The sequence below is a fragment of the Alnus glutinosa genome, chromosome 6 (genome assembly GCF_958979055.1).
Source record: "Alnus glutinosa chromosome 6, dhAlnGlut1.1, whole genome shotgun sequence".
NCBI lineage: Eukaryota > Viridiplantae > Streptophyta > Magnoliopsida > Fagales > Betulaceae > Alnus > Alnus glutinosa.
Window position 1 is genome coordinate 14,143,373 of NC_084891.1, and position 25,878 is coordinate 14,169,250.

The following is a 25,878-nucleotide window of genomic DNA, read 5'->3' on the forward strand; positions in this document are numbered from 1 at the left end:
AACACTTAGTATAAGAGAATTTCTATTACAAATAAGCATGAAGCCAATGAATGAAGTAACTGGAAAAAGAATCATCATAATTAATCACGTTTAAGCTCTATTGGGTTGCTGAAAGGATTATGAACAAGGCCAAAATTAAAATCACATTCGATCACAGAGACAAGTTCTGTATTTCTTATTGTTAAACCGGCAACTCAAATGTTAAAGACAACAAATTCAATATAATAAAAACATAAAAGATTGCGCTGCCAAGAAAATATGCAAATCTCAGATAATCCAAAAGAAGAAGGTCGTGCCTTCTGTTAAAAAAAAAAAAAAAATCTAACCTTCATTCAGAGAGTTGCTGCTCTCTTCTGTTGGGGGAAAGGTCCTCGCCGGTGGAGACGCCGCCGGTAAAGAAGAACGGCTAGCTGGGGAGAGGAGAGAGAGAGAGAGAGAGAGAGTGTGTGTGTTTCTCGCCGGTGAAGTACGGACGAGAGACAGAAAGATGCCGGCCGGTGAAGATGGAATCTGTTATGGGCTTGGATAATAAGTAGATAATTCTTACTTAGTTTCTGGAAGTTCAAGGATCCAAGTTCCTCCCTTACACTCTCGGTGTTTATCTTATACTGAATTCATAGATAGCCTTTCATTCCAACAACGTAAGACTTAAATACAAGCTAAGTAATTGCAAGTAACTACCACTAAGTCCATCATGGACCACTAAGCTAAGAAATAGGAAATAACATTTACATGATGAAAGCCCATTACATATATGCCCCTGATCCATGATATGCCATGACCCATCATGCCTTCTAGAAAGTAAAAGAAACAGAATACTTAAAGAAAGTGGAAACATAACATGGGATAGCCCCACCACTTCATAACTTGCATCTACTTTGAACTGACGCAGGTAATGCTCCTGAACTGACACCTGGAATGCAAGTCTACTGCCACGTTGTCCTCCTTTGGACATCTAGAATCTTCTTTGGACAATTGGAGACTTCCACGCGTGACAATCTCTTCCCCTTTAGAAAATCTTGCCCTCAAGATGAGGAAAGTTCTTTTTCAGCTCCGCCCAGTCCACCCATGTTGCTTCTTCTTCAATAGTGCCTTTCCATTGAACCAACAATTCTACTGCTGCCCTGTTTCCTTTACGTTTGAGCCTGCGGAGTAATATTTTTTCTGGTTCAGGTGTGAGAGTTCCATCTGGAGTAACAAGGGGAAGGTAGGGATTCACATAAGTATTATCTCTTAGCTTCTTCTTGAGGTTGGATACGTGAAATACAGGGAAGATGAGGGATTCTTGTGGTAGATCAAGCCTATAAGCAGCCTGCCCTATTCGTTTAAGGATTGGGAAAGGGCCGTAGTACCTTGGTGATAGCTTCAGATTCTGGCGAGCTACTACGGTGAGTTGTCTGTAAGGCCTTAATCGCAAGTAAACCCACTCACCCACTTCAAATTCTCGGTCAGTTCTCTTATTGTCAGCAAAGAATTTCAACCTTTCCTGAGCATCTTGTAAATTCTCACGTAATAGGGTCAGGATGAAGTCTCGACTTCTTAGATCTTCTTCCACGACTTGAACTCTGGTCGTGCCTGCTTTATAGGGAAGCAATTTTGGGGGTGGATACCCATAGACAGCTTCAAAAGGTGACATCTTAGTTGAACTGTGGGTTGATGAATTGTAGGACCACTCGGCTAAGCAAAGCCACCACAACCAATCCTTTGGTCTATCTCCAAAGAAGCTTCGAAGATACCCCTCGAGTGCTTTGTTGACTATTTCCGTCTGTCCGTCCGTCTGGGGATGGTAAGCAGAGCTGAGAGCAAGTTGAGTTCCATGGAGGCGAAACATCTCCTGCCAGAAGCAGCTCATGAACACCTGATCCCTGTCACTCACTATGCTGCTTGGCATTCCATGTAACTTGAATATGTTGTCTAAGAACAACCTTGCCACTTTTCCTGCAATATATGGGTGAGTGAGTGCTATAAAGTGAGAATATTTGCTTAACCTGTCTACCACAACCATAATGACATTTTTCCCTTGAGATGTAGGTAAGCCTTCCACGAAATCCATGCTGATATCAGTCCAAATTTGAGCTAGTATTGGTAGAGGTTGGAGCAACCCAGCAGGGTGCTGGTTCTCAGTCTTGTTGCGTTGACAAATATCGCATTCCCTTACATACTTGCATACTGCTCTCCGGAGTCCAGACCAGTAGAACTCTTTTTTGATTCTTGCAATGGTTTTGTGTGTGCCCATGTGACCTCCCAATGGACTACTTTGCATCTCATGCAGGACTTGCTGCTGGAATGGAGTGAGCGTTCCCAAATGAATTCTGCCCTTGTAGAAGAGTAGCCCATTTTGCCATTGATATTTTGAAGTGTTCAACTCGCCCTTCTGGTATTTCTGATCCAATTCCTTCAGCTCGGAATCATCTAGGTAAATCTTCTTTAGCCCTTCTACCCAATCTGTTTGTATTGTGGATACTGCATTTACCTGAGCTAATTTTTCTTCTGCATTAACTCTTGACAGGGCATTTACAACCCTGTTTTCTCTACCACTCTTGTACTCCACCATAAAATCATAACCCAATAATTTGGAAACCCACTTTTGCTGGAGTGGTGTTCCAATCTGTTGCTCCAAGATATGCTTGAGTGCTTGCTAATTAGTTTTTATTTTGAATTGCTGCACCAGTAGATAGGGACGCCATTTTCTTATTGCCATGACCAATGCTAGAAGCTCTTTTTCATAGGTAGAGTAGTGGAGGCTTTTTCCCTTGAGGCCTTGGCTCATATAAGCTAGAGGTCTGCCTTCTTGCATTAAGACTGCTCCCAGTCCTTCTTCTGAAGCGTCACATTCAATCACAAATGGTTGAGAGAAATCAGGAAGCCTTAACACTGGTGGAGTCACCATTGCTTCCTTTAATTTCTCAAAAGCCTTTGTGGCTTTGGCTGTCTAGCAAAATGAATCTTTTTTAAGTAAAGTTGTTAGGGGTGCTGCAATTCCCCCATATCCCTTCGCAAATTTCCTGTAGTAGCCTGTAAGCCCTAGGAACCCTCTCAAAGCTTTAATATTAGCTGGAATAGGCCAACTGGCCATAGAAGCAATTTTGGCAGGATCAGCCTTCACTCCTTCTTGGGATATCAAATGGCCTAGGTAGGACACTTCTTGACACCCAAAGGTGCATTTGGACATTTTGGCAAACAATTGGTTGTCTTGCAACACCTTTAAGACAACCTTTAGGTGTTCTAAATGCTCTTTCAGATTTTGGCTGTAAACTAGGATATCATCAAAGAATACTAAGACATATTTTCTAAGATAGGGCTTGAAAATATCATTCATGAGTCCCTGGAAGGTGGAGGGGGCATTGGTGAGCCCAAAGGGCATCACCAAAAACTCATAATGACCCTCGTGGGTCCTAAAAGCAGTCTTAGGAATGTCTTCATGTTGCACCCTAATCTGGTGATATCCAGACCTAAGGTCTAATTTAGAAAACCAAGCAGCCCCATTAAGCTCATCTAGTAATTCATCAATAACTGGAATGGGGTACTTATCTTTTATGGTTTCTTTGTTGAGGGCCCGGTAGTCGATGCACATCCTCCAGCTCCCATCAGCCTTCCTTACCAGCATCACAGGGGATGAATAAGGGCTTTGACTTGGCCTTATGACACCGGAGCTCAGCATCTCCTTCACCAACTTCTCTATCCTCTTTTTGGTAGTAAGGATAGCGGTAGGGCCTCACACAAGTAGGTTTAGCCCCCTCTTGTAAGATTATCTTGTGGTCTTGACTTCTCCTTGGTGTAACCCTGCAGGTTTAGGAAACACTTCTTGGAATTCCTGGATTAGACTCTGAATTTCTGTTGGTTGTTCTGAAGAAGGCTGATGGCTGCTGGTTCCCACTATTTGAAGTAAGATTCCCTTGCACTCGAAAATGTGGAATTTTTTGAATTTTTCTCCTCCTTCTAAACTGTCTGTTGTTGGCTTCATGCCTTGTAGGTGTACATTCTGGTTGTCCCATTTGAAATCCATGGATAATCTCACAAAATCCCATAAGATAAGTCCGAGCATCCTTAACCATTCGACCCCTAAAACAAGGTCACATCCTCCTAAGGTTAGTAAGTAAAGATTAGGATTGAAAACACTTCCCTGTAAGGACATCTGGGCTGTCCCACAGTAGCCACGACAAGGGATGGTCACCCCATTGGCAACCATAACTGTCAGTGTAGTGCTCTCCTGTATTGGCAACTTTGCTCTTCTGGCTACATTTGGATCTACAAAGTTGTTTGTACTTCCAGTGTCAATCAGCACCACCACAGACTGGTTGTTGAGTCTTCCCATTATTCTCATGGTCTTTGGAGCTGGTTATAGCATGTATGTAAAGAGATTCCCAACAATTCTCCTTCCCCTTGGCTACTTTCGGGTTCTTCCACTAAAGGGTCCACAACCAACGCTTCTTCTCCTTGGGTAGCATCTTCTTCTTCTGAATTCAATCCCTCCAAGAGGAATATTTTGGGTCGGTTGCACCGATGTCCAGGCATGTACTTGTCATCACAGTAGTAGCACAACCCTCTTTCTCTCCTTTCTTGCATTTGGGTTGGTGATATTCTTCTAATGGGGAAATTGGATCTTCTGAATTGATTGTTTGAGTTAGGATTGTTGACTGGTTTTGGCTCTTGGTATGGAATAGGAGCTGATAAGCGGGGTAGTGGAGTGGTGGTAGTAAGTCTTGGGTATGTGTTTCGGTTTGCAATGTATGGGCTAGAATTGAGTGGCTGTGGGTTGCGATAATTTCTGCTTCTCTTAGTAACTTCTTCCTCTTGCAGTCGGGCTAGCCCAAAAGCTGAGGTTAGGGTAGTGGGCTTTAACATGACCACAGTAATCCTAATCTCCTCCTTTAAGCCACTCAAAAAGTTTCTTACCAGGAATTCCTCACTAAGGCCAGCAATGCAGTTTGAGAGAACTTCGAATTGGCTTTGGTATTCCTCCACCGTATTCGTCTGCTTAAGCTTGGTGAAAGCGCCAATGGGATCGTCATAGGCTGAAAGAGTGAACCGCACCTTTAAAGCGTCTATGAACTCCGCCCATGTACCCAAGGCTTCTGAATCCCTAAGCCATTGGTACCAAGTTAAGGCCTTACCTTCCATGTGGAATGAGGCCAGCTGGACCCTTTGATGCTCAGGAGTGAGGTAATAGTCAAAGAACTGTTGGGCCCACAAGATCCATTCACTTGCCTCAGATCCATCAAACCTTGGAAATTCCAAGCGTATGGTTCGTCCTTGGATAGCTCCTTGATTATCAAAGAGGGGGTTATCATGTCTCCTCTTGATGTTGTGCTCACCTTCCTCTGTCAATTGGCCTATCTGCTGCGTCAATGCCTCGATCAGCTGCTGAGTGCGGTGCTGGCTTTCTCATATCTCTGTTGTCTCTTGCTGTTGTTGGTGTTGGATTTCTCGAATTGCAGCTGTGTCTCTTTCCTGCCTCGCCTGACTGTCTTTCAATCCTGTTGTGTCTCCCTTCAACAATGTTACTTGCTCAGAAAGCTGAGTAAATCTGGTACCTTTCGCCATATTTCAGGAACGCCGCTCTGATACCACTTGTTATGGGCTTGGATAATAAGTAGATAATTCTTACTTAGTTTCTGGAAGTTCAAGGATCCAGGTTCCTCCCTTACACTCTCGGTGTTTATCTTATACTGAATTCATAGATAGCCTTTCATTCCAACAACGTAAGACTTAAATACAAGCTAAGTAACTGCAAGTAACTACCACTAAGTCCATCATGGACCACTAAGCTAAGAAATAGGAAATAACATTTACATGATGAAAGCCCATTACATATATGCCCCTGATCCATGATATGCCATGACCCATCATGCCTTCTAGAAAGTAAAAGAAACAGAATACTTAAAGAAAGTGGAAACATAACGTGGGATAGCCCCACCACTTCATAACTTGCATCTACTTTAAACTGACGCAGGTAATGCTCTTGAATTGACTCCTGAAATGCAAGTCTACTACCACGTGGTCCTCCTTTGGACAGCTAGAATCTTCTTTGGACAATTGGAGACTTCCACGCGTGACAGAATCCGGTGAAGGACGGCCGACCGGCCGGGAAGAGGGAGTGCCGGAGAGAGAGAGAGAGAGAGAGAGAGAGAGAGAGAGAGAGAGAGAGAGAGAGAGTCAGAGTAAATTTTGAGAGAGAGAGAGTCAGGTGAAGAAGGACGGCCGACCGGTGGAGACGGAATCCGGTGTAGAAGAACGGCCGACCGGCGGAGACGGAATCCGGTGAAGAAGGACGGCCGACCGGCCGGGAAGAGGGAGTGCCGGAGAGAGAGAGAGAGAAAGTTTTGAGAGAGAGAGAGAGTCAGAGTAAATTTTGAGAGAGAGAGAGTCAGATGAGTAAATTTTGAATTTTGTTTTCTTTTTCACCCAGTTTGTCTGCCCATTTGGTTCTTTTTACTTTTTTGGTTTGTTTTTTATTTAAGCAATAAAATAAGATAAAAAAAGTTGTCCACGTAGGAGGGGTGGGATGGGGGTGGGATCTCAGTGTAGAAGGTAGCATTTTCCTTATTCTTAACATATGCCTAATATGTACCGTCTTACAAATTTAATAGTGAAATTATTGAAAATCATGCATAGAAAATGAGTGGGAAATGAAATTGTTTCATTTTCCTAAAAATTTAGAGTCTCGTTTGACTGCATCCCAGGCTTGGTCGTACACCTGTCGTTTGAAGCTTACACGGTAAACTAGGACTGTCTGCAACTCTCTTTACATACTCCATATACAAAGTCGTACTTACCTATTTCACTTCCTATTGCAATGGAAACAAACGTGTATTCACTCTGCGAGCCTCGCAATTTCTCTCCCAACTTCGGGGTTCCATCCATAAACTTAAAGTCCATTGTTAAACTCGCTCAGTCTTCAAAGCTCAGCTCGTTTGGGACGCAACGGAGCTCTCTGAGGCTAGGGCTTCGGCCAAGTCCGCGCGTGTTCGCGTCCTCTTCGCCTGTTGAAGGAGAAAGAGAGAAAGAGAAAGAGGGTTCGGGCTTTGTCAGTCCCGTCTACGTGCCCACGCCTCCGAATCGAGAGCTTCGAACGCCTCACAGCGGGTAAACTCGCATTGAACTGAATTAAAATCGTTATTTTAGCTTTGCGGTTTTTTTAGAATGAAAAATTTGCGGAATTGATTGGATTTGAATTTTGTGTATTATGAAGATGTTACTTCATTTGACCTAGGCTTGGGTGTTGGGGACAAAATGGAGGGCTTGGAAAAAGAGAACAATAATTTGAATCTTGTACTTGTCTCTATGGTTGTTGTGGTTATGTTTTCTCATAGAATGGCCTAGTTGGTGGGATTTCTGCTCTTGGATTCTAAAGGAGGAAAAATCTGAGTTTTTTTCTTTTTTTTTTTCTTCTTAAATTCCTGATTTTAACTTTTATACTGATCAAGATGGGAGATTTGTGTTTTGTAGCTATAGTTTAGTGTAAGCTCCCATTTCCTATTTCCTGCGTCTTGTGAAGAGCTTGTAGATGTCGTATGTCTCATCAAGGAATGAATAAAAATTTACCTTTCATCTAATTGGAGGCAAGGATACTCTTGAAGTATTAGCAAATCCTTTTATCTTCTCTCTTTGCTTCCACTCTTTTTCATTGGTCGTCCCTTTGGCATCATTTTTAGCTTTGTTAATATTGTTAAGTACAACCAAAAGTGAGGATGGGGTTTTTAAGGTGGTGCTCAATTGAATCCAAAGTGTTTGAGTTGGTGGTGGAGGGAAGTTCTTCCGGGTTATGGATTCTTGAAAGATGCATGGGTAATGTTCATTCCATCTACTTGGGTAAAGCAGATAGTTGCTGGTTGTTAGCTACCTTAGAGGAGTTGTTATTAGAAGAGGGAACAAAGGTGTTTTGTTGATGTTCAAAAGATGGTTTCCCTGCTATCGTCACCTGACGTTGCTCTAATAAGCATGGACGATTTTGGTTGTGTAAGAGTATGGTGGAGATAGACGGAGGGGATATATCCTAGTGTCGTACAAGGTGGAGGTCTTGGCAAAGGGTGGAGGTCTTCGTGACAGAGTTGTGCTTGGTAGTGCAATTTATCAAGTCGACATCCAGTGGCAGGTGTATTGGGGTTCGTAATAGCGGTCTTTCGTCGTTGGGCGTGGACAATAGTCAGTCGATGTTAAAATCGTCAGTGGAGGTGGGTGGGAAGAGGCCGTTTGTAGAGTTGCTTTTGGGATCGAGGAGAACTCTGATAGTTTTGATGAAGGGTGTTTTTGGGAACTCTAAAGTGTTTGCACCGATGGGACAGACTGTGATTGGGCGGCTTTTGTTTGGCGTTGCGTATGGGGATGGAGGAGATCTTGGTATCTTCGTTGGTGGGTTTGCTCGAGGAAGGACAAGGGACTTATAGGTAAAAGTTTTGATCTTCGCACCTTGAGAGAGACGGTGAAGAGGAATGGGGACGGAGTAGAGTGTTGCTTCCCCTGGAAGAGTGTTTGATGGACTCAGGCTCCTTTGAGGGTAGCCTTTTTTGTGTGGTTGGCAGTTCTAGACAAGATGCTCACTTTGGATAATTTTAGGAGGCAAACACATCATCGTGATAGACAAATGTTGCATGTGCAAGAGGAATGGAAAGTCTGTGGACCACCTTCTTCAATGCGATGTGGCTTTCGCTATTTGGATATTTTTTTACCTAGTCGTTTTGGGATGTCCTCGGTCATGCCTAGATGTGTTGTTGATCTGTATGCCTGTTGGTGGTTCTTTGGCAGGCCAAGGAGTGATGCAGTGTAACGCCCGGTAATTTCAAGCTCTTAAGAAATCATTGATATTTTTGAGGAGACAATATCCATAGGTTTTTATAAGCAAACCTAAAGTTGTTTTGAAAACTTAAAAGATCAAAACCTAAAAACTCTTTAAAACCTAAAAGTAACATTTAAGCTTTAAACTTTGATTGAACCGAAAACAGGTCAAATAGACTCAGATTTAGTTGATTCAAAGACTGTTGTACTCACAATAGAAATATCTATCACATGGTAAAATTTTGTGAAAAAATCACAGGTTGACTTTTTAGATTTATAGTTGACTATTTAGGTGCCAAGTGGCACTTTTGGTTGAACTTTGACCTCTAAATTTAGGCTTGATAAATATGTTTTTATGGCTTATAATTACTCAATATAGTATATATGTAGTTTATACTTGAATCCTGTGAAGTCAGATTTCAATTTAGTAACAGTTGACTTTTTTATCCAAAACCGGTGCTTAAATGACCAAACTGTTGAATTAAACGAAAAACTGTTAAAGAAAAATATCTCCATGCTTCTAGAACATTTATGTATAAAAAACAAGAAGTATTAATGAAGGAAGAATATCACAAAGAGTAATCATGACAAGAAAGAAAAATCAATAAACCAAGTGTGAATGCAGAAAGTAGTTTAAAGATATTTTGGCTTAAAAGACAGAAACTTTGACTGGACCGGAACGGAGTTAAACGAACTCGAAATGAGTCGAACCAAAAAGAGAAAGTGTTTGTCTTAAAGTCCTCTATCTACCTTCAAAATTTCACGTCAATCGGAGTAGGTTTGACCATCGAAATTTTTTTTGGAGTAGGCTGCCCTTTAGTTGGACGAAAATTCTAAAATCCAAATAGATAATAAAGTAATGACTAGTTTGCAAGAAATTATCTAATAAGTTAGTTCTTTTATTACATTTTCCACCTTCTACCCCTACTTGCCTTCTATAAATAAGCATGCAAGGGTCTTTGTTTTTCTACATAAATCATAGACAACTTTCATGAAAGCTTTTGCTTTAGTTTTCTCTCCCTTTTTCTCTCCTTCTATCCCACGGCCACTTTGGAGTTCTTGAAGTTTTTCCTCTCCAAATCAGATTAAAAAGGAGCTAAGAAATTATGCCAATGAGAGTAAGTATGGATGTACTTACTGATGAATGATTCTACGTTTCATTAGGATTGTGTGATGTGTGTTCATTGCATGGGTGTTTGTTCATGCATTGCACATTGTGTCCAATTAATAAAATGGCTGAGGAGATAGCCATCAACAAGCTGATGTAGCAACAAGTGGAAGGAAGGCTAATTAGTGGACCTAGGGAGTTCAAAGTGACTCAGGGGTGTCCGAAGTCCTATTATATAACTAATGCTGGGACCGGTAGGATTCCAGTAAAAACAGATAAGACTTCAAAGTATGAGGCAAAGGACGTGAACAGGTTCGGATACTTAAGGACGAGAGGTTTGAAGTAAGATGATCATAAAATACAAACTAAATGGTTACTACGATGCATATTCATACAACCTTTGCATTTGTATTATTTATGAACTGTTATTAATCTGATGGTAACTTAGTTATGAAAATGGATGACTCACTTGTTTGTCTATGTAAATATGATAACGCTATATTTGCATAGTTACTGATGCAGATCTGGAGAATGAAGGCATGGACTCATATGCCAGTTTTGATGGTTTTTGAAACTATTATTGAACTATTATGTGCTAGCTTAGAAATTACTAGTTGTATTTATGTGTGTCTTGTTTTATGGCATGTAAATATTTATAACGATGCCATGTTTGACATGTTTTATGTTATATGCTTATGTGCCGTTTGTGGCACTAATTTTGATGCACCTAGTGTGCATATGGCATGTAAAGATAAACCTAAGTAATTTTTAATAAACTACCGAGGTATTTCAGTCAGCTCTAATGTGTTATGCTATCAATTCCTAAGACTGTGGAAAAAAATATATTTCATTGCGAGAGTTTATCTCTGATGTAGTAATGTCACGTTAAAACCGGAGGTTTCTGCTTACGAATTTGCCAGCTCAAATTTGGGGCGTTACATGCAGTGTGGAAAATGGTGTCTACGTGCCTCTTTTGGTGTTTATGGAGGGAAATAAATGATAGAAACTTTGAGGACAGGGAGAGGACTATGGGGAAATTATTTCTTTGTTTTTTGAAACTTTGTATCTTTGGACGACGGCGTATGGGCCTCCTCTGTCGATTAGTTTTAGTGGCTTTCTTGTTTGTTTTGCTCTTTTTAGTTTGGTAGTTCATTTTGTATACTTCTTGCGTACTTAGAGGCACCTTATGCTTTCAATGAGATTGGTTTATTACATATAAAAGAGAGAGAGAGATGTGATATGCATAAATTTGGATGTGGTCTGTTGCTTAGAGTGGATTGACGAAATTAGCGTCATTGGAAAGCTAACAAAAAATGCTGTAAATTGATGGTCCGAACGGCCAATAGAAACGTTTGGACGGCCCATTGTCCAGATGGGAAGATAGTAGCGTCCGGACGGCCTGCCAAAATTCGAGAAGTTTTCAGAATTGCTTTTTAGACACGGAAACAGTTGCTCGTCCGGACTCCCAAGACTGTCGTCCGGACGCGCGTGCCAGAGACTCCGATTCTGACTAGAATTAGGGCTTCTAAAGCCTATAAATAAGAGGCTCTACGCATGCATTTTGTACAGAATTCGGTAGTGAATTCCTTATAGCTTAGAGATGGTGTTTAGGGAGATAATGAAAATCTCCTAGCTCTCTAGCTTTCGCCAGTGTGTGATTTGATCAACTGTAAAGTCTATCTTAGGGGTTAGCCCTAAGGTAAAGGATTCCATTGAAGACTATTTCAGGTAGGAAACTTGGTTGGGAGGCGTTCGTGTTGGGTTATACGTTAAAGTGCAAGGTACGACCACTGTATCAGGGGTATGTGAGTGCTACTACTTTGTAACTAGCTTTGTTTTCTGAATAGTGGATATCCTGAGTTTGGCTGTTCCGGAGTGGTTTTTCTCTTAATTGAGTTTCTACTTCGTCAACAAAATATTTGTCTCCCTTAATTCTGCATTTAATATTATGTTGTACACTGTTCACACACTTATTAAAATTAGAAGTCCAATAATTTTCAGGTAGTAGCCGAATTAGCGGTAAAAACCCGTTTGGTACTTCAGTTACATTTTTTGTCCAAATATTAACGGCCCGCCACGTGTCAACTGCTGAGGTTGACAAGTGGCACTATATAAAAAAAATTATAAATCCTTTAAAAATTAATTAAAAATAATAAAATAATAAAATATTAAAAAACAAATAAAAAAATTGAAAAAAAGGAAAAAAAAGAAGAGGGGTGGCTAGGCCACCCCCTTGGCCGGTCTGGGGTGGCGGGTGGTTCAGCTACCCCTAGGGCAATCAAAATTTTTTTAGAGGGTTTGCCCATGGGGGTGGCTGAACCACCTGATCTAGGGGTGGCCGAACCAGCCCCAGGGCCGGGGGTGGTTTGGCCACCCCCAAGGGTTAAAACCCATCAAAAAAAATTTAAAGAGTTTGCCCATGGGGTGGCCAAACCACCCTCAAGGGCCAAAACCCGTCAATTTTTTATTTATTTATTTATTTTTCCTGCCATGGGGTGGCTGACCACCCCAAGCGGGTGACTCAGCCACCCCTCTTTTTTTTTCTTCTTTTTTTAATTTTTTTAATTAATATTTTTTTTTTATAGTGCCACGTGTCAATCTCAGCGGTTGACACATGGCGGACCGTTAATATTTGGACGGAAAATGTAACAGAGGTACCAAACGAGTTTTTACTCCTAACTCAGGTATTACCTATGAAACAAATGAAAACTCGGATACTAAATTTAAAAAAACCTAAAACTCAGGTACCAATAGGGTATTTAATCATATAAAATAATATTATTATTAGAAGAGTTAATAGGGGTTTGTGAGTCATTAGGTTTTGGGGGTGTTTTGGTCATTGTAATGTTCCCCTACACCTATATAATAAGATGTGTGTTATGGGCTTAAGAGATGGACCGGTGTATAGACCTATGAGATGGACCGGCCTGTGGACAGCAGGAGACGTTAATAGAAGAACGAAGGAAATGACTCTTTATGAAGGATCCAGAAGAGTTTTCCAATCTATGTTAATTCCTTTTGTACCCCTAGGTCCAGATGCGATATAAGCATCTTTATTTCTGCATTTTTATTTTAGATATTAACAGGCTGGATTTGGTTAGAATTATTCTAACCGAATCGCCTATATATGGAATGGAATAGTCAGGTAGTGGGAGACTAAGAAAAATCCTTGTAATCGAGCTTTCGAGAGATCGGGCCTCTCCAAGAGCCCCCGGTATTATTCAGTACTATTCAGCATCCCCTTGTCTTCTCCATTCCATTACTTTCTAGCAATCTCCATTACAAGTGGTATCCAGAGCTTTCGTTCCTCACCCATTGCTTTCGCCCACTTCGATTATTCACAAATTTTTTTTTCTTTCTTTCTTTCTTTTTCATGGCTAACGGTACATGTTTAGCTCACATCACAGAATCCGTCCAAACCTTCCATGACCATATGACCCAGCAAGAAACTACCAATGCCTCTGTCCAGAAACAATTGTCTGACATCACCGACCTCCTTCGCAATTTGATGGCTAACCAGGCCCGCCCAGCACCGGCGCCCCTTCCTATGGGAGACGCCTGGAACCCACCCCTGGATGAACACCCTCCACCCTTTCACGGCCGAGATGACCGCAGGCTGCCTGGTCGACAGGTTCCTGTTGATCAGATTGATCGTGAGGACCGTTACTTGCATGGCCGGGGCGACCGCGACAACACTCACCATTTCGGTCAGAATCACTGGGATTTTCATGACGACTGGCACAATCGGGGTGAGGAGGACTACCCCGATCATAACCGCGATGATCGGCTGTTCCAGGCACGTCCCTTACGTCTGGACTTTCCGAAATTCGATGGTGGGAATCCCTCCGGCTGGTCTTATAAGGCTACTCAGTTTTTTGACTACTACCAGACTCCCCTCTACCAGCGCACTCGCATGGCTTCCTTCCACATGGAAGGTTACAATGTGTGTGAAGGCCGCAAAACAAGTTGAATAGTCTCCAACTTTTATGTCTAAACTGTTCATACAAACAAAAACATGGTATCAAAGCCTTATGGTTTAGATCCTTGGGTTTTTTTTTTTGTTGTTGTAGTCTTTGTTTTCTGCTCTCTTTCTTTTGGTTAAACTTCATGTCTTGCTGTTGGTGAGTCTCTCTCTGGCGGCAGCACCGCCCGTGTGGGCACTATGCCCATACAGGCAGTGCCTTGATGAAGCTCTAAAAGAGCTATTCCTCAGGATCTGTTGAGAAAAAAAAAAATCTTTTGTTTGTTCTTTGTCGTGGTGTAGTTGGTTATCACGTTAGTCTAACATAGGGAAGGTCTCTAGCTGTTTTTGTGGTAGTCAGTGATATTTGTGGTGGTGTGAAGGCGTTGCGGTGGTTGTATGCTATTGGGTGTGTGAGGTTTGTTGGAGTTGGTGCTCGTTGTGCCTTGCGTAGTGGTGCTCGGTGGTTTTCCATTCAAATGTGGAAATTATCGGGGATGTTTGAGTCTATAACAGCCTTTTGTGGTGTTTTCTGGCGCTATCTGATCATCTCTTGTGAGTTTTCGACGGCTTTGTGGCATTTAATGGTGTTTTTTAGTACTCTGACGACTTCTGTGGGGTTCTGTGGTGTTTCCGGCAAGTTGTGGGCATTTCCAACGAGTTCTAGTAGCTGCCAGCCAGTTTTTGGCGAGTTAGTTGGAGAAGACTGTCACTGTTTGGTTCTGGTTTTTTGTTGTCCCCTATCCTGGATAAGGATAGCTGCAGTGGTATGTGGATCTTCCCTATCCTGGATAAGGATAGCTGGAGTTGTGTGTGGATCTTCCCTGTCCTGGATAAGGATAGCTGGGTTTTCTGGTTTTGACCGGTTCAGGAGGTTTGCATTGTTTCTCATCTGGTTCAGTGCCTTCTAGGTCCGGTTCTGCGTGATTTTTGATCGGTTAAGTGGTTTTCAATCTGGTTCAGTGTATTTCATGACCAGTTTTTTGGTTTTGATCGGTTCAGGAGGTTTGCATTGTTTCTCATCCAGTTCAGTGCATTCCAGGCCCGGTTCAATGTAATTTCTGACCACTTCATTGGTTTTTAGTCCGGTTCATTGTATTTTAAGACCGGTTAAGTGGTTTTCAAACTGGTTCAGTGCCTTCCAGGTCTGGTTCTATGATTTTCAGACCGATTCAGTGTGTTATGTTCAATGCCTTGCAGCTCTGGTTCAATGGTTTTCATATTGGTTCAGTTTGTTCTAAGACGGGTCCAATGCCTTCCAGGTCCGGTTCAGTGTGGTTTCAGACCAGTTCATTGGTTTTCTGTCCGGTTCAGTTTGTTTTATAACTGGTTCACTTGTTTAATTCCCGGTTTAGAGGGTTTGGAGACCGGTTCAGTGTCTATTAGACCCGGTTTAATGGGTTTTTGTCCAGTTCAAAGCTTTAGTTGACCAATTCAATGAGTTTTATGTTCGGTTTGGTGAATTTCATGTCCAGTTTAGTGCTTTTTTAGACCGGTTCATCCTGGTTTGGGCTACATGTAGCTTCCATTGGGTTTGTTGCTCAGGGGAAGTAGTTCCCGTTCCAGTTTTCATTGTTGTTGGTTGATCACGGGAAATGTGGTCGTTGTTTGTGATCAAGATCCGACAAGCCTTGGTGTTTTGCGGTGAGTTCTGGCCGGTCCTTGGTGTTTTTCGGCTATCATCCTTGGTGTTGTGTGAAGAGATTCGACTGCCTGTTGGAGTTTTTTGATGATTGTTCGACCAGCGTTGAAGTTTTTAGCGAATTTTCTTGTTCTGTTTATTTTTATTGGTCTTTGTTTTGTGTGCTCCAAGATGTTCCAGCTTGAGGGTGAGTGTTAGAGTTAAGTTTTTCTAGCTGTTTTTCGTTTGCTTGTTTCTTCCAAGTTGAACTTAATTGATATATGCTCCGGCTTGAGGGGGAGTGTTAGAAGAGTTATTAGGGTTTGTGAGTCATTAGGGTTTGAGGGTATTTTGGTCATTTTAATGTTCCCCTATATCTATATAATAAGATGTGTGTTTTGGCTACAAAACAAGTTGAATAGCCTTCAACTTTTGTGTCTAAACCATTCATACAAACTACAACAATTATATTTGAATATAGCTTATGTAAAGACAAACATGAATACTTTCTTTATTTAGACATCCCAAAGAAAGTATTGCATGCCTAATTAATTGCTTCTAATATTTAATTATCCAAACAGTATGTAAATTATTTTGAAGTTATTTTCCTTCATAGAAGTATCTAATACCTTATTTAATTTGCTTCGCCTAAGAAGGGTAAAATTATTTCTCAAATTTACTGTAGTTTCTACCATATATGTTAATATCTTTACTTTACATTTAGAAAAGATATTCTACATTTTTTAGTATTTTTCATGTTATGATGAAATCAATTGATATAGCATTGCCATTTCTCAAACCATTAATCAAAATAGTAGTTTTAATAGTGATGTTATTTTAGAGCCTACTCCCCAGTAGGTTAAGGGTAGAAGGGAGATTCGTAATTTAGAATGCTCCATCAATTATGATGCCAAGGGTACATCCTCTAGACGGGGGGTAGGCAAGCCTCACATTTAATATCGTTGAGTACCTTGGGGGCTTTTGAGCTTTGTTTTGTGGGTTTTGGGCTTGAGGGCTCCTAGGGTTTTGGGTTTCCTACTCGCTTGGAGCCTCTTTTGTATACTGCCAGTGTACTTTGGGGCGAGTCTTACGCTTTTTAATATATTATTACTGATTAAAAAAATAATATTTAAGAGTTAATTCAAACTACACGCTTAAAAAATAAACCTTAATGCCTTGTTTGGTTTGCGGAATAAACTCTTGGAATGGAATGATTATTCCTATGGAATATCTATTTATTTTTTTTGGTAGGGACCTATTCCTACAGAAATACTCATTCCTATAAAAAATGAGAGAAATAGCTATTCCTTAAGTAATAGACAACGTTTTTTGAAAACAACTAATTTTTTATTTTTTATATCCCTTCAACCCTTTAAAAAAAAAAAAAAACAGAAACAAAAATTAAAACGTTGATGTTGCTGTGGGTGGCACCCACAGTAGAACCCCCCGGTGAATTTGGGGGTGGCCCAATGCTCATCGGGGGTGGCTGATACTACCCCAGAGCCTTTCAAGGGTGGCCGCAACGACCCCCGGAGTCTTTCGGGGGTGGCCAAGGCCCTCCCCAATGGCATCGGGGGTGGTGCGGCCACACACAACAATTAAATGTTTTTCGATTTTGGTAGGTTGGTAGGTTTGATATCTCTCTCTTCTTTTGTTTGCAGATACTTTAATTTTCTGTGGGGGTAGACCCATATCACCTCCATCATTTGCGTTGCTTGTTCTTATGTTTTGAAGATATTTCGGGCTTGAAGATCAATTTGGCTAAGTCAGAATTGGTTCATGTAGGTTTGATTAACAACATAGAATGTTTGGCTAGAATCTTGGGTTGTAGGGAGAAGCATTATGAAGTACCTTGGGCTTCCTTTGGGTGCTTCTTTTAAAGCCAAACCTATTTGGAATGGCATTATTGAGAAGGTTGAGCGTTGTTTGGCTGGCTGGAAGAAGCATTTGTACTTGTTTAAAAGGGGTAGGATAACCTTATTCAAGGGCACTTTGTCTAACTTGTCGTTGTTTCCCCTCTCGGCTAGTGTTGCCAATCGAATTGAGAAGCTACAATGAGATTTCTTGTAATGACCCAGAAAAAAAACGTTAGTCAAATCTGAGCTATCATTTTAAAAAGACTAGCTAATTTGGAGCTTCCCTAGAATCACTTATTTTGCTCAGTTTCATCTAGTAACTAAGAAATGCGAGACTTAGCATCCATGACTATCTTTATAAATCACATCCTCTATGTGGGCTACTCATCTTTTCAATGTGGGATTAAGGTGTTACGAATTCCTTCTATTAAATCTCAGACGTTCTCGTCATGACCACGTCATGCGGTGCTTATAATATCACATGGTATTACTAGGTGCCTTTGATACCATTTGTAAATATCCTTGAAAAGCACTAGTCACATTTGCGCAATCACCCCAAAATGACTAGTCAATTTAGAACTTCCATAAAATCACTTATAAAGTCCAGTTTTACATAATAATTAAATAATGTGAGACTTAGCACTCATAACTATCTTTATAAACCACCCACCCTATGTGGGCTATTCATCTTCTCAAAGTGGGACTGGGGTGTTACGTTTCTTGTGGGAATGAAGGGTGAAATGGTTAGGTTCCATCTAGCAAGTTGGCCCAAGGTATGTTCTCAAATCTTTGAGGCGGGTTTGGGGATTCAGAATTTGCTCTTGTTCAATTGATCCCTTCGAGGGAAGTGGCTATGGCGTTCTGCCTATGAGAGAGAGGCTCTTTGGAGTAGGGCTGGGTATTGGTTAAATTGATGACGCTAGGGCATTTTCGCCTACCGAACCGCCATATTTGGTTTAGTCGGTTAATTAACCGACTTCATATCGACGATAACAATTTTCGACTATTTTGGTTAAGTCGGTTACATGTCCATAACTGACCAAAACAAATCTCTACCGCCTACAGAACCAAACTGGCATCAAAACAATAGTTTTACTCCGCCTACTGGTAGTCAATTGCCAGATGGTGACGGTTCGGCGGCGGTTGGTCATTTTGGCCACTCCTACTCTGGAGAAAGGTAGTGGACGTGAAATATGACAGTCAATGGGGTGGGTGGTGCTTTAATGAAGTTTTAGGTCATATGGGGTGGGTCTTTGGAAGTTCATTAGGAAGGGGTGAGAGGAATTTTCTAGATGTTCTGCACAATGTGTGGTGTGGGAAACGACCCCTTAAGACTGTGTTTCTGGAGTTGTATAGCATTTCTTGCCTTAGGAGGGATCCTTCTGTGGTTGATCATCTTCAGTTCTCTAATGGCCCTCCTCAGTGGAATGTTAATTTTGTTAGAGTAGCGCATGATTGGGAGTTCAAATTATTTTCCTCGTCCTTCGATTAGTTGTATTCCATTAAACTGGAACAGGATGATGCTGACAAGCTTTGCTTGAACCCTTCCAAGAAAGGGTGGTTTGAAGTAAAATCTTTCTATAATGTCTTAATCCCCTTGATAGCAACCCCCTTGGAGGTGTATTTGGCGGAGCAAGGTCCGTTTAGAGTGACTTTCTTTGTCTGGTCTGCCGCTTTATGTAAGATCCTCATAGTGGACAACTTAAGAAAGCGGAAAATCGTTGTAGTAGATTGGTCCTGCATGTGTAATTAAGAAAAGTGGGTAAACCGTTTACCATCTCTTGCTCCATTGCGAGATAGCTAGTGCCTTATGGTACTCTATTTTCAGTCTTTTTGGCTTAGCCTAGGTCATGCCTCTTCGGGTGAGAGATCTACTTGCTTGTTGGAGAAGGAAGATTGGTAATTCTCAAAGTGAAGCTTTGTGGAAAATGACCCCGCCCCGTTTGATGTGGTGTATTTAGAGAGAAAGAAAGGACTTTGAAGACAGTGAGAGGACGTTGGTAGAACTAAAAGCCTTATTTTTCCATACCATTTTTCAGTGGATAGTTGCTTATGATTGTTTGCACATTTTTAGTCTTCATGACTTTTTTGATCTCTTTTCTATTTCTGTTTTTGTGTTTCTCTTGTATACTTCTTGTATACTTGAGTACACCCTTTGGTTTTTAATGAAATCCTTTTACTTAGAAAAAAAAAAACAAAAAGTTCCTTGTAGACATGATTATTCCCTTCCATTTGAATCAGGTACCATTTTGATGGAAGTACCAGGAAGTTTTTTGAGGGTTGGTACTTCAAGGTGTCAATCCCAGAACGGAAGCAGAGCTTCTGCTTTATGTATTCTGTGGAGAATCCTGCATTCATTAAGAAATTAACGGCATTGGAAGTGGCACAGCATGGACCAAGATATACAGGAGTTGGGGCTCAAATTCTTGGCGCTGATGACAAGTATATTTGCCAATACTCCGAAGAGTCTCAGTACTTTTGGGGAAGTAAGATTTCTGCTTTATGCCTAAAAGAACATACACAGCATTAAAGCAATCATGTTAGTTGTTGCTGTCATAATCATGCTAGGCCTCGGCAGCAGTTTGGTGATCCCCTGGTGTTGATTCCTATGATGCTTTCTTGTTCCTTAATGCATTTTTCCTGAAGTTTGGAGGCAACATGAACATATTTTAATTCTGATGTACCAGTATTGAGTATTTACATATATTGATGCCCTTAATATCCGTATTCACTGATGTATGAGAGATCTGGTGTGTTGTAGTTATCATCTATATACCTTCAGACAATTCGATACCGGTATATATTATTTTATGCAGGTATCATTATTTCTGTACCTGATAAATATGCTTTTGACTCTTCAAACTGTAGTTTCTATTTATTTCCATTCTCCTTTTAACCTGATAAACATGCTTTTGACTCTTCAAACTGTAGTTTCTGTTTAATTCCATTATCGCCCCACCCCCCCTCAACCTCTGGAACAGTTACTTTTGTGTTAAGAGTATGAACTTTTGCTTGTGTGCTTAACTTATTGGTTTCATTCCACTTGTGCTACTTTTTGGAACTAGCCTTTTATTACTGATCTGCTTTTTCTTTTTCTTTTTCTTTTTCTTTTGCATTAGCAATGCTTTCTTGTTTTCACCTTCTATTCGAATGCTTCCAAATGGTCAAGATAGATGGGGTAAAGTTCTTTCATGCTAGTCAAGGAAAAGAGGACTGATTTGATTCTCTTGATTCTTGACTCTAGCTAACAATTTTTTAATTCATAGGTAGGCATGAGCTAATACTGGGGAATACCTTTATTGCCGAAAAAGAATTGAAGCCTCCAAACAAGGAGGTCCCTCCTCAGGTTGAGACGCCACTTTTGGATAATTGTTTTTGTGTAAATGTTGAAACTAATTTTCTTATCATCCTTTTTCTACAAATAAATATATCCAGCCCATAACAGATTTCTAGATGGTTTTTGTAGTTTCTAATATGTCATCACCATTGGTTTTGGAGATTAAATTTTTGAGGATTGCCAAATTAAATTTCCATATGTGACAGTGGATTGTTTCCTCGTGGTATTCTTTGTTGTTTAGCTGAAATTTTTATATGTTGGACTTGAATTATATGCATAGCTACTTTTTTTTGATAAGTAAGATTAGTTTTATTAAAAGCGTAAGGCGCCCCTACGTACACTAGAAGTATACAACAGGAGACACCTAACTAGAAAGTGAAAGCCCAGAAGACAAAACACCCTAACAACACCCACAAAACCCTAAAAACGCCCCCCCCCCCTCCCCCCCAAAAAACACCCACTACAACAAAACCCAGAGACACCCATAGACACCCCAATAGACACCCCAAAAACCCAAGCCAGCCCAAACCGAACTACAAAGCAATACCAAAAAGCACCGGAAAAACAACCCACAACCCGCCAAAGCCTACATCACGTGGGCCTTGCCTTTCCTACGCCTGGCAGGAATAAAATCATCGCCATAATTGATGGAGCTATGCAGGTTCAGGAGCTCTCTCTTTCCTTTGGACTTTTGGCGTGCAATCATCTTGTCCCGCTGAAATTCTTCTTCCATGGCATCTCGAATTGCCATAGCTTCCTCCCCAAAGTCCCCAGCCAACGCAAAATCCTCATCCCACGCCCAATCTAATGGTAATCCATCCCAAAAAACATTTTCCTCCTCCCAACCTACAATCTCCTCGATATGATCATAACCTACAGGCCAATTCTTAGATTGGGATAATCCATTCCCCTCAACAGAAAGAGGAATGATGCACCCGCTCGGAGAGGAGGAATCACCTACCACCCCGACATCGGTGACCTCTCGAGGCAAAGCGGAGGGGCCAGAATTAATCGGGCGAGGGTTGAGAAACCCCTTCCTGAGCATGCCCTGCTTCACTGGAGACTTCACAACCTTTATCGCAGGAGGCTCAGCCGTCAAAACCTTATTGACAGCAAGGCTAGCAGACAACTTCGAAGCTTCCATAGAGTCCGATAATAACCCATCATTCCACTCCACTGAATGACCAACCCTAAGCTCCCTAGCCCTCCTAATATAATGCTGGAAAGGTTTGATATGCAGCAAGGGGGGGGAAGAACGAATCTTCACCCCCAACTTAGAAGCCCCTGAGAGAGAAGCAGCAGCATCAAGGACGGGAAGCACTGAACTACACGAGCTTCCGGAAGAAACCGACCTCGCTAACATCCCAGCCGGAGTTGGAACAGCCGACCAAAAGGGAGGAGCCTCGCTAGACACTGCATGTTTTGAGCCCTTCAAAGAACCTGGAGACTGAGAGACCTTCTCCGTCAGAACAGAAGAGGATCCTTGCACAGGAGACACCGGAGCAGCAAGAACAGGAAGCGATGGAGAAAAAGTGACCCGCCCAGAAGACGCCGGAAATGAGAACGGAGCAGAGAGCGACTGTACGGGATCTGCAGGATCTGCCGCCGACGGCCACTCAACAGAGGGCGCCGGAGCCAAAGCCTCCGGGCTGAGAGATCGCTGAACGACAGGACACGCCGCCAAAGGCCTCTCAACGGAAATGGCCGCCGACTTCGACGCCTCTGGTGGGGAAGACAGACCTCGATGACCCGAATCCGCATCCCTCTCAAAAGGCTTAGGCGCCTTAGCCCCAGCCCCAAACCGGGACCCTTTGAAAGCAGGCTTGCTCCTCTTAAGCATCCGGCCCGCAACAAAACCCAACCTACTTTTGGGCCGAACCGAGGGTTTCAAGCCCAATCTATGCGAAGACCCACAAACCCACCGCAAAACCTTGGAAAGGCGCCCAAGGATCTTCACAATCTGCCTTAACATTCCAGGCACGCTGTCCCTTTGCAGTGAAGAGTCGCCCTCAACATCGGCTGCCCCAGACACGCACGCCGAACAACAGACACAGCCCCTGCAACTGAGACGCTCAATAGCATGGCGGTCCTTACCCAGGGGACCAGTCGCTACCTTCTCCATGGCGTTGCAACCCACTTGAAGCGGCTTCTTCTCCAAATCGCACCAACCCGACTTCCACACCGGAGACCTGCAACCCAAGCCAGAGGCGGTATCTCCCGAGCGCACCACCTCCGCGAACGATGGAGAACCATTTCCCTTTCCCTTCTCAATACCCGTCGGAGACCCATCAGTGACTCCCCGAAGATCCAGAGCTTCGTTCTCCCCCCCCTTCGTATTCCCCTCCGACGAAGACATCCCTCCACCCGGCGACCGATCCTTTAAACCGAGAAAAGAGAGCAGCTTCCTCAACTCTCCCACCACCCGAGACCAACCCCATCCACCACGGCCTTGAGGGAGCCAAATAGCCCCTTTCCGACCACCCTCAGCGTAGGCTACCACCTCTAGGAAGCGGCCGGCCTTGTTCCCACTCCCTCGAACCATCAGAGCTTTTGTATCCTCCCGAAAATACTTGACGAAATCCAAACCTGGATCCTTCAAAGCCTTCTCGACCGTGGCCAACAACCACGCTGAGCCCTGGACACCAAGAACAATGAACCCCCCAAACGCCTTCCTCCTCTCTTCCAAACGAAGCTCAGGCTCTCCTGCCTTCGTCGAAAAAGAGAAGCATTTTGCTTCCACGGTGAAACAACGCTCCATTAAAGCCTATCCTGAAGGAACTCAGGACAGGGCCCCATGGAACCAAACCCACAAACCAACCCCTCAGCACCACCAGCCAAAAGCCAGCTCCAATCAACGAGACGAACCCTTCTGTCGCACCCAGCGTGACAAATCAGAAACAATGACTAGCGTGACGCGCCTACACGCGCCACCACTAGCAGGAAAGAAAGGAGCGGGAAGAAAAGATGAGAGAGAACGAAATTAATGTTAACATTTTATATGCATAGCTACTACTCTACACATTTGACAGTGGCCTAATTTAGTCAACTTTTACTTGATATTTCCTTTTTATGGCCATTTTCCCCTGTTTGAGTAGATAAGGTCTTCTATGATTACAAGTTGACCAGCAGGAGGATGTAGATCTGTTATATTAACACATGGACGAGGAAATTAATGGCTAGTAATAAACAATTTTTGTTCTTAACCTTTCTTACGTGTTGTTTTGCACAGGAATTCAGTAAAAGAGTGCTGGAAGGTTTCCAAGTCAGCCCACTTTGGCATCAAGGTTTCATTCGTGATGATGGCAGGTAGCACTCTTTTTCATGGCATGTATTATAATTTGTAAGATACACGTAGTCTGCATATGGTTATTTCCGTCTAAAATTCAGATGGTATAGTAGGCTTCCTTTTTTCTTTGGCCCGCAAGTGAATATGACTTTTCTTTTTTCCTGACCTACCATTTCTTTTATCAAATGTTTGTGGGTTTAGGGATAAATGATGGATTGGAACATGACATTACACCTCAAATCTTAAACTTGTAACCGGGAAGGGAAAAATATCTCCAGAACCTGTCTGTTTACTTATAGTCTGGCGTGCTTGGCTTTTCAATGACAGGTCAAATTATGTGGATACTGTGAAGACTGCACGTTGGGAGTACATTACGCACCCTACTTATGGCTGGGGCAATGTTGGGTCCAAACAGAAGTCCACCGCAGGCTGGCTTGCAGCTTTTCCTGTATTTGAACCCCATTGGCAAATATGCATGGCCGGTGGACTGTCAACAGGTTTTAGCTTCTTCCACGTATTGACAATTAATATCCCACTTTTTAGTTACTTATCAAAAATATCCCACTTTTTAGTTTACAATTATGATTTTTCCATACTATTCACCTTCTTGTTGGATCTAATGTACTTAATGAATATACTCCACTCCCCATCCCTTTTGAAAACTTCTTGATTCGGGTGTGACTGTAGAAGCAAGTGCAGAACGTGGATAGAGGGCCACTAATGTGATGTAATAGTCTTTTGGTTTTGTGGGCTGGTTAGGTTGGAGTGTCTGGGTTTCCTCCTATCTTTGGGTTTTGCGATTGTTTTTCCTCTCTTCCCTCTTTTTTCCTACTTTGGTGTCATTTTTGTATATTTCCTTTATGCTTAGGAGTGTCTTTACGCTTTTTATAAACTTCTTTGCTTACTTATCAAAAAAAAAAAAAGAAAAGAAAAAAAAAGAACGTGGATAGATAGCTAAAAGATTAATCTTCAAATACCTTAATAGGGGATACATCTGGTTTGGCTATTTCTATGACTACATACTTGGGCCTCGTTTAGTTCACGGAATAGACCTTTGGAATTGAATGACTATTTCATAAGAATAATCATTCTTTTATTTGGTAGGGGTCTATTCCTCCTAGTAGTTATTTTAATTCCAATTTATAAAAAATGAGATGAATAACTTTTCTTAAAGGAATAAACTACATCATATTATTTTCTATTTTCTCTCAAACTTTAAAAAAAAAAAAAAAAAAAAGAAAAGAAAAGAAAGAAAGCAACTACATGAATATTGTGGTTGGCCGACCACCCCAACAGTAGGAGTCGGGAGTGGCCTGCCACCACCTATTGGCGTCGGGGGTGATCGTGACCTCCCTTGGAGTCCTTCGGGGGTGGCTGCGGCAACCTACCAGTATTCACGTTCAGGGTTTATTTATTTTTATTAGGGTTAAACACTTTTTTGGTACTTGTAGTTTCAAGTTTTTATTTTTTGCCCCCTGTGCTTCAATTCGTATTACAGATATTATCTGGGCTATGGGAAAAGATAGAGTTGGTACCTCCGTCCAAAAACTAATGGTTGTCCATGTGGCTACTCTCAGGTGTTGGCACGTGTCCTATGCATTAAAAAATTAAAAATAAAAAGCTTTAAAAATTAATAAAAAATTAAAAAACTGAAAATAATATATTTTTTTTCAAAAAATAAAAGCATTAATTAATTATTTATGTTTTTAAAGAATTGAAAAAAAAGAAGAAAAAAAAGAGAGAAGATGACAAAGTCAAGAAATCTACTATCAGAAGACAAAGTTAATACATAGACAGTAACATTCACATACTCATATGCAGCGATCGTATCTAGCACTCTGACATGTAACTTAACGTGAACGCCTCCCAACCAAGTTTCCTACTTGAGGGGATTTCTATGGATTCCTTTACCTTAGGGCTCCTCCCTAAGATAG

The 25,878-nt window shown here is 41.8% G+C and overlaps 1 protein-coding gene across 1 annotated transcript in view; it reads left to right on the forward strand.

The window, feature by feature from the left end:
- Positions 1 to 6,721: 6,721 nt before the first annotated feature.
- Positions 6,722 to 25,878, forward strand: part of LOC133870755 (tocopherol cyclase, chloroplastic) — a 51,475-nt gene continuing 32,318 nt past the window's right edge. Inside the window, exons 1-5 of the mRNA XM_062307959.1 lie at positions 6,722 to 7,086; positions 19,563 to 19,807; positions 20,588 to 20,667; positions 23,888 to 23,964; positions 24,272 to 24,441. Coding sequence (XP_062163943.1) covers positions 6,797 to 7,086; positions 19,563 to 19,807; positions 20,588 to 20,667; positions 23,888 to 23,964; positions 24,272 to 24,441 — 862 coding nt within the window. The 5' untranslated portion in view covers positions 6,722 to 6,796. The remainder of the gene's footprint in view (positions 7,087 to 19,562; positions 19,808 to 20,587; positions 20,668 to 23,887; positions 23,965 to 24,271; positions 24,442 to 25,878) is intronic.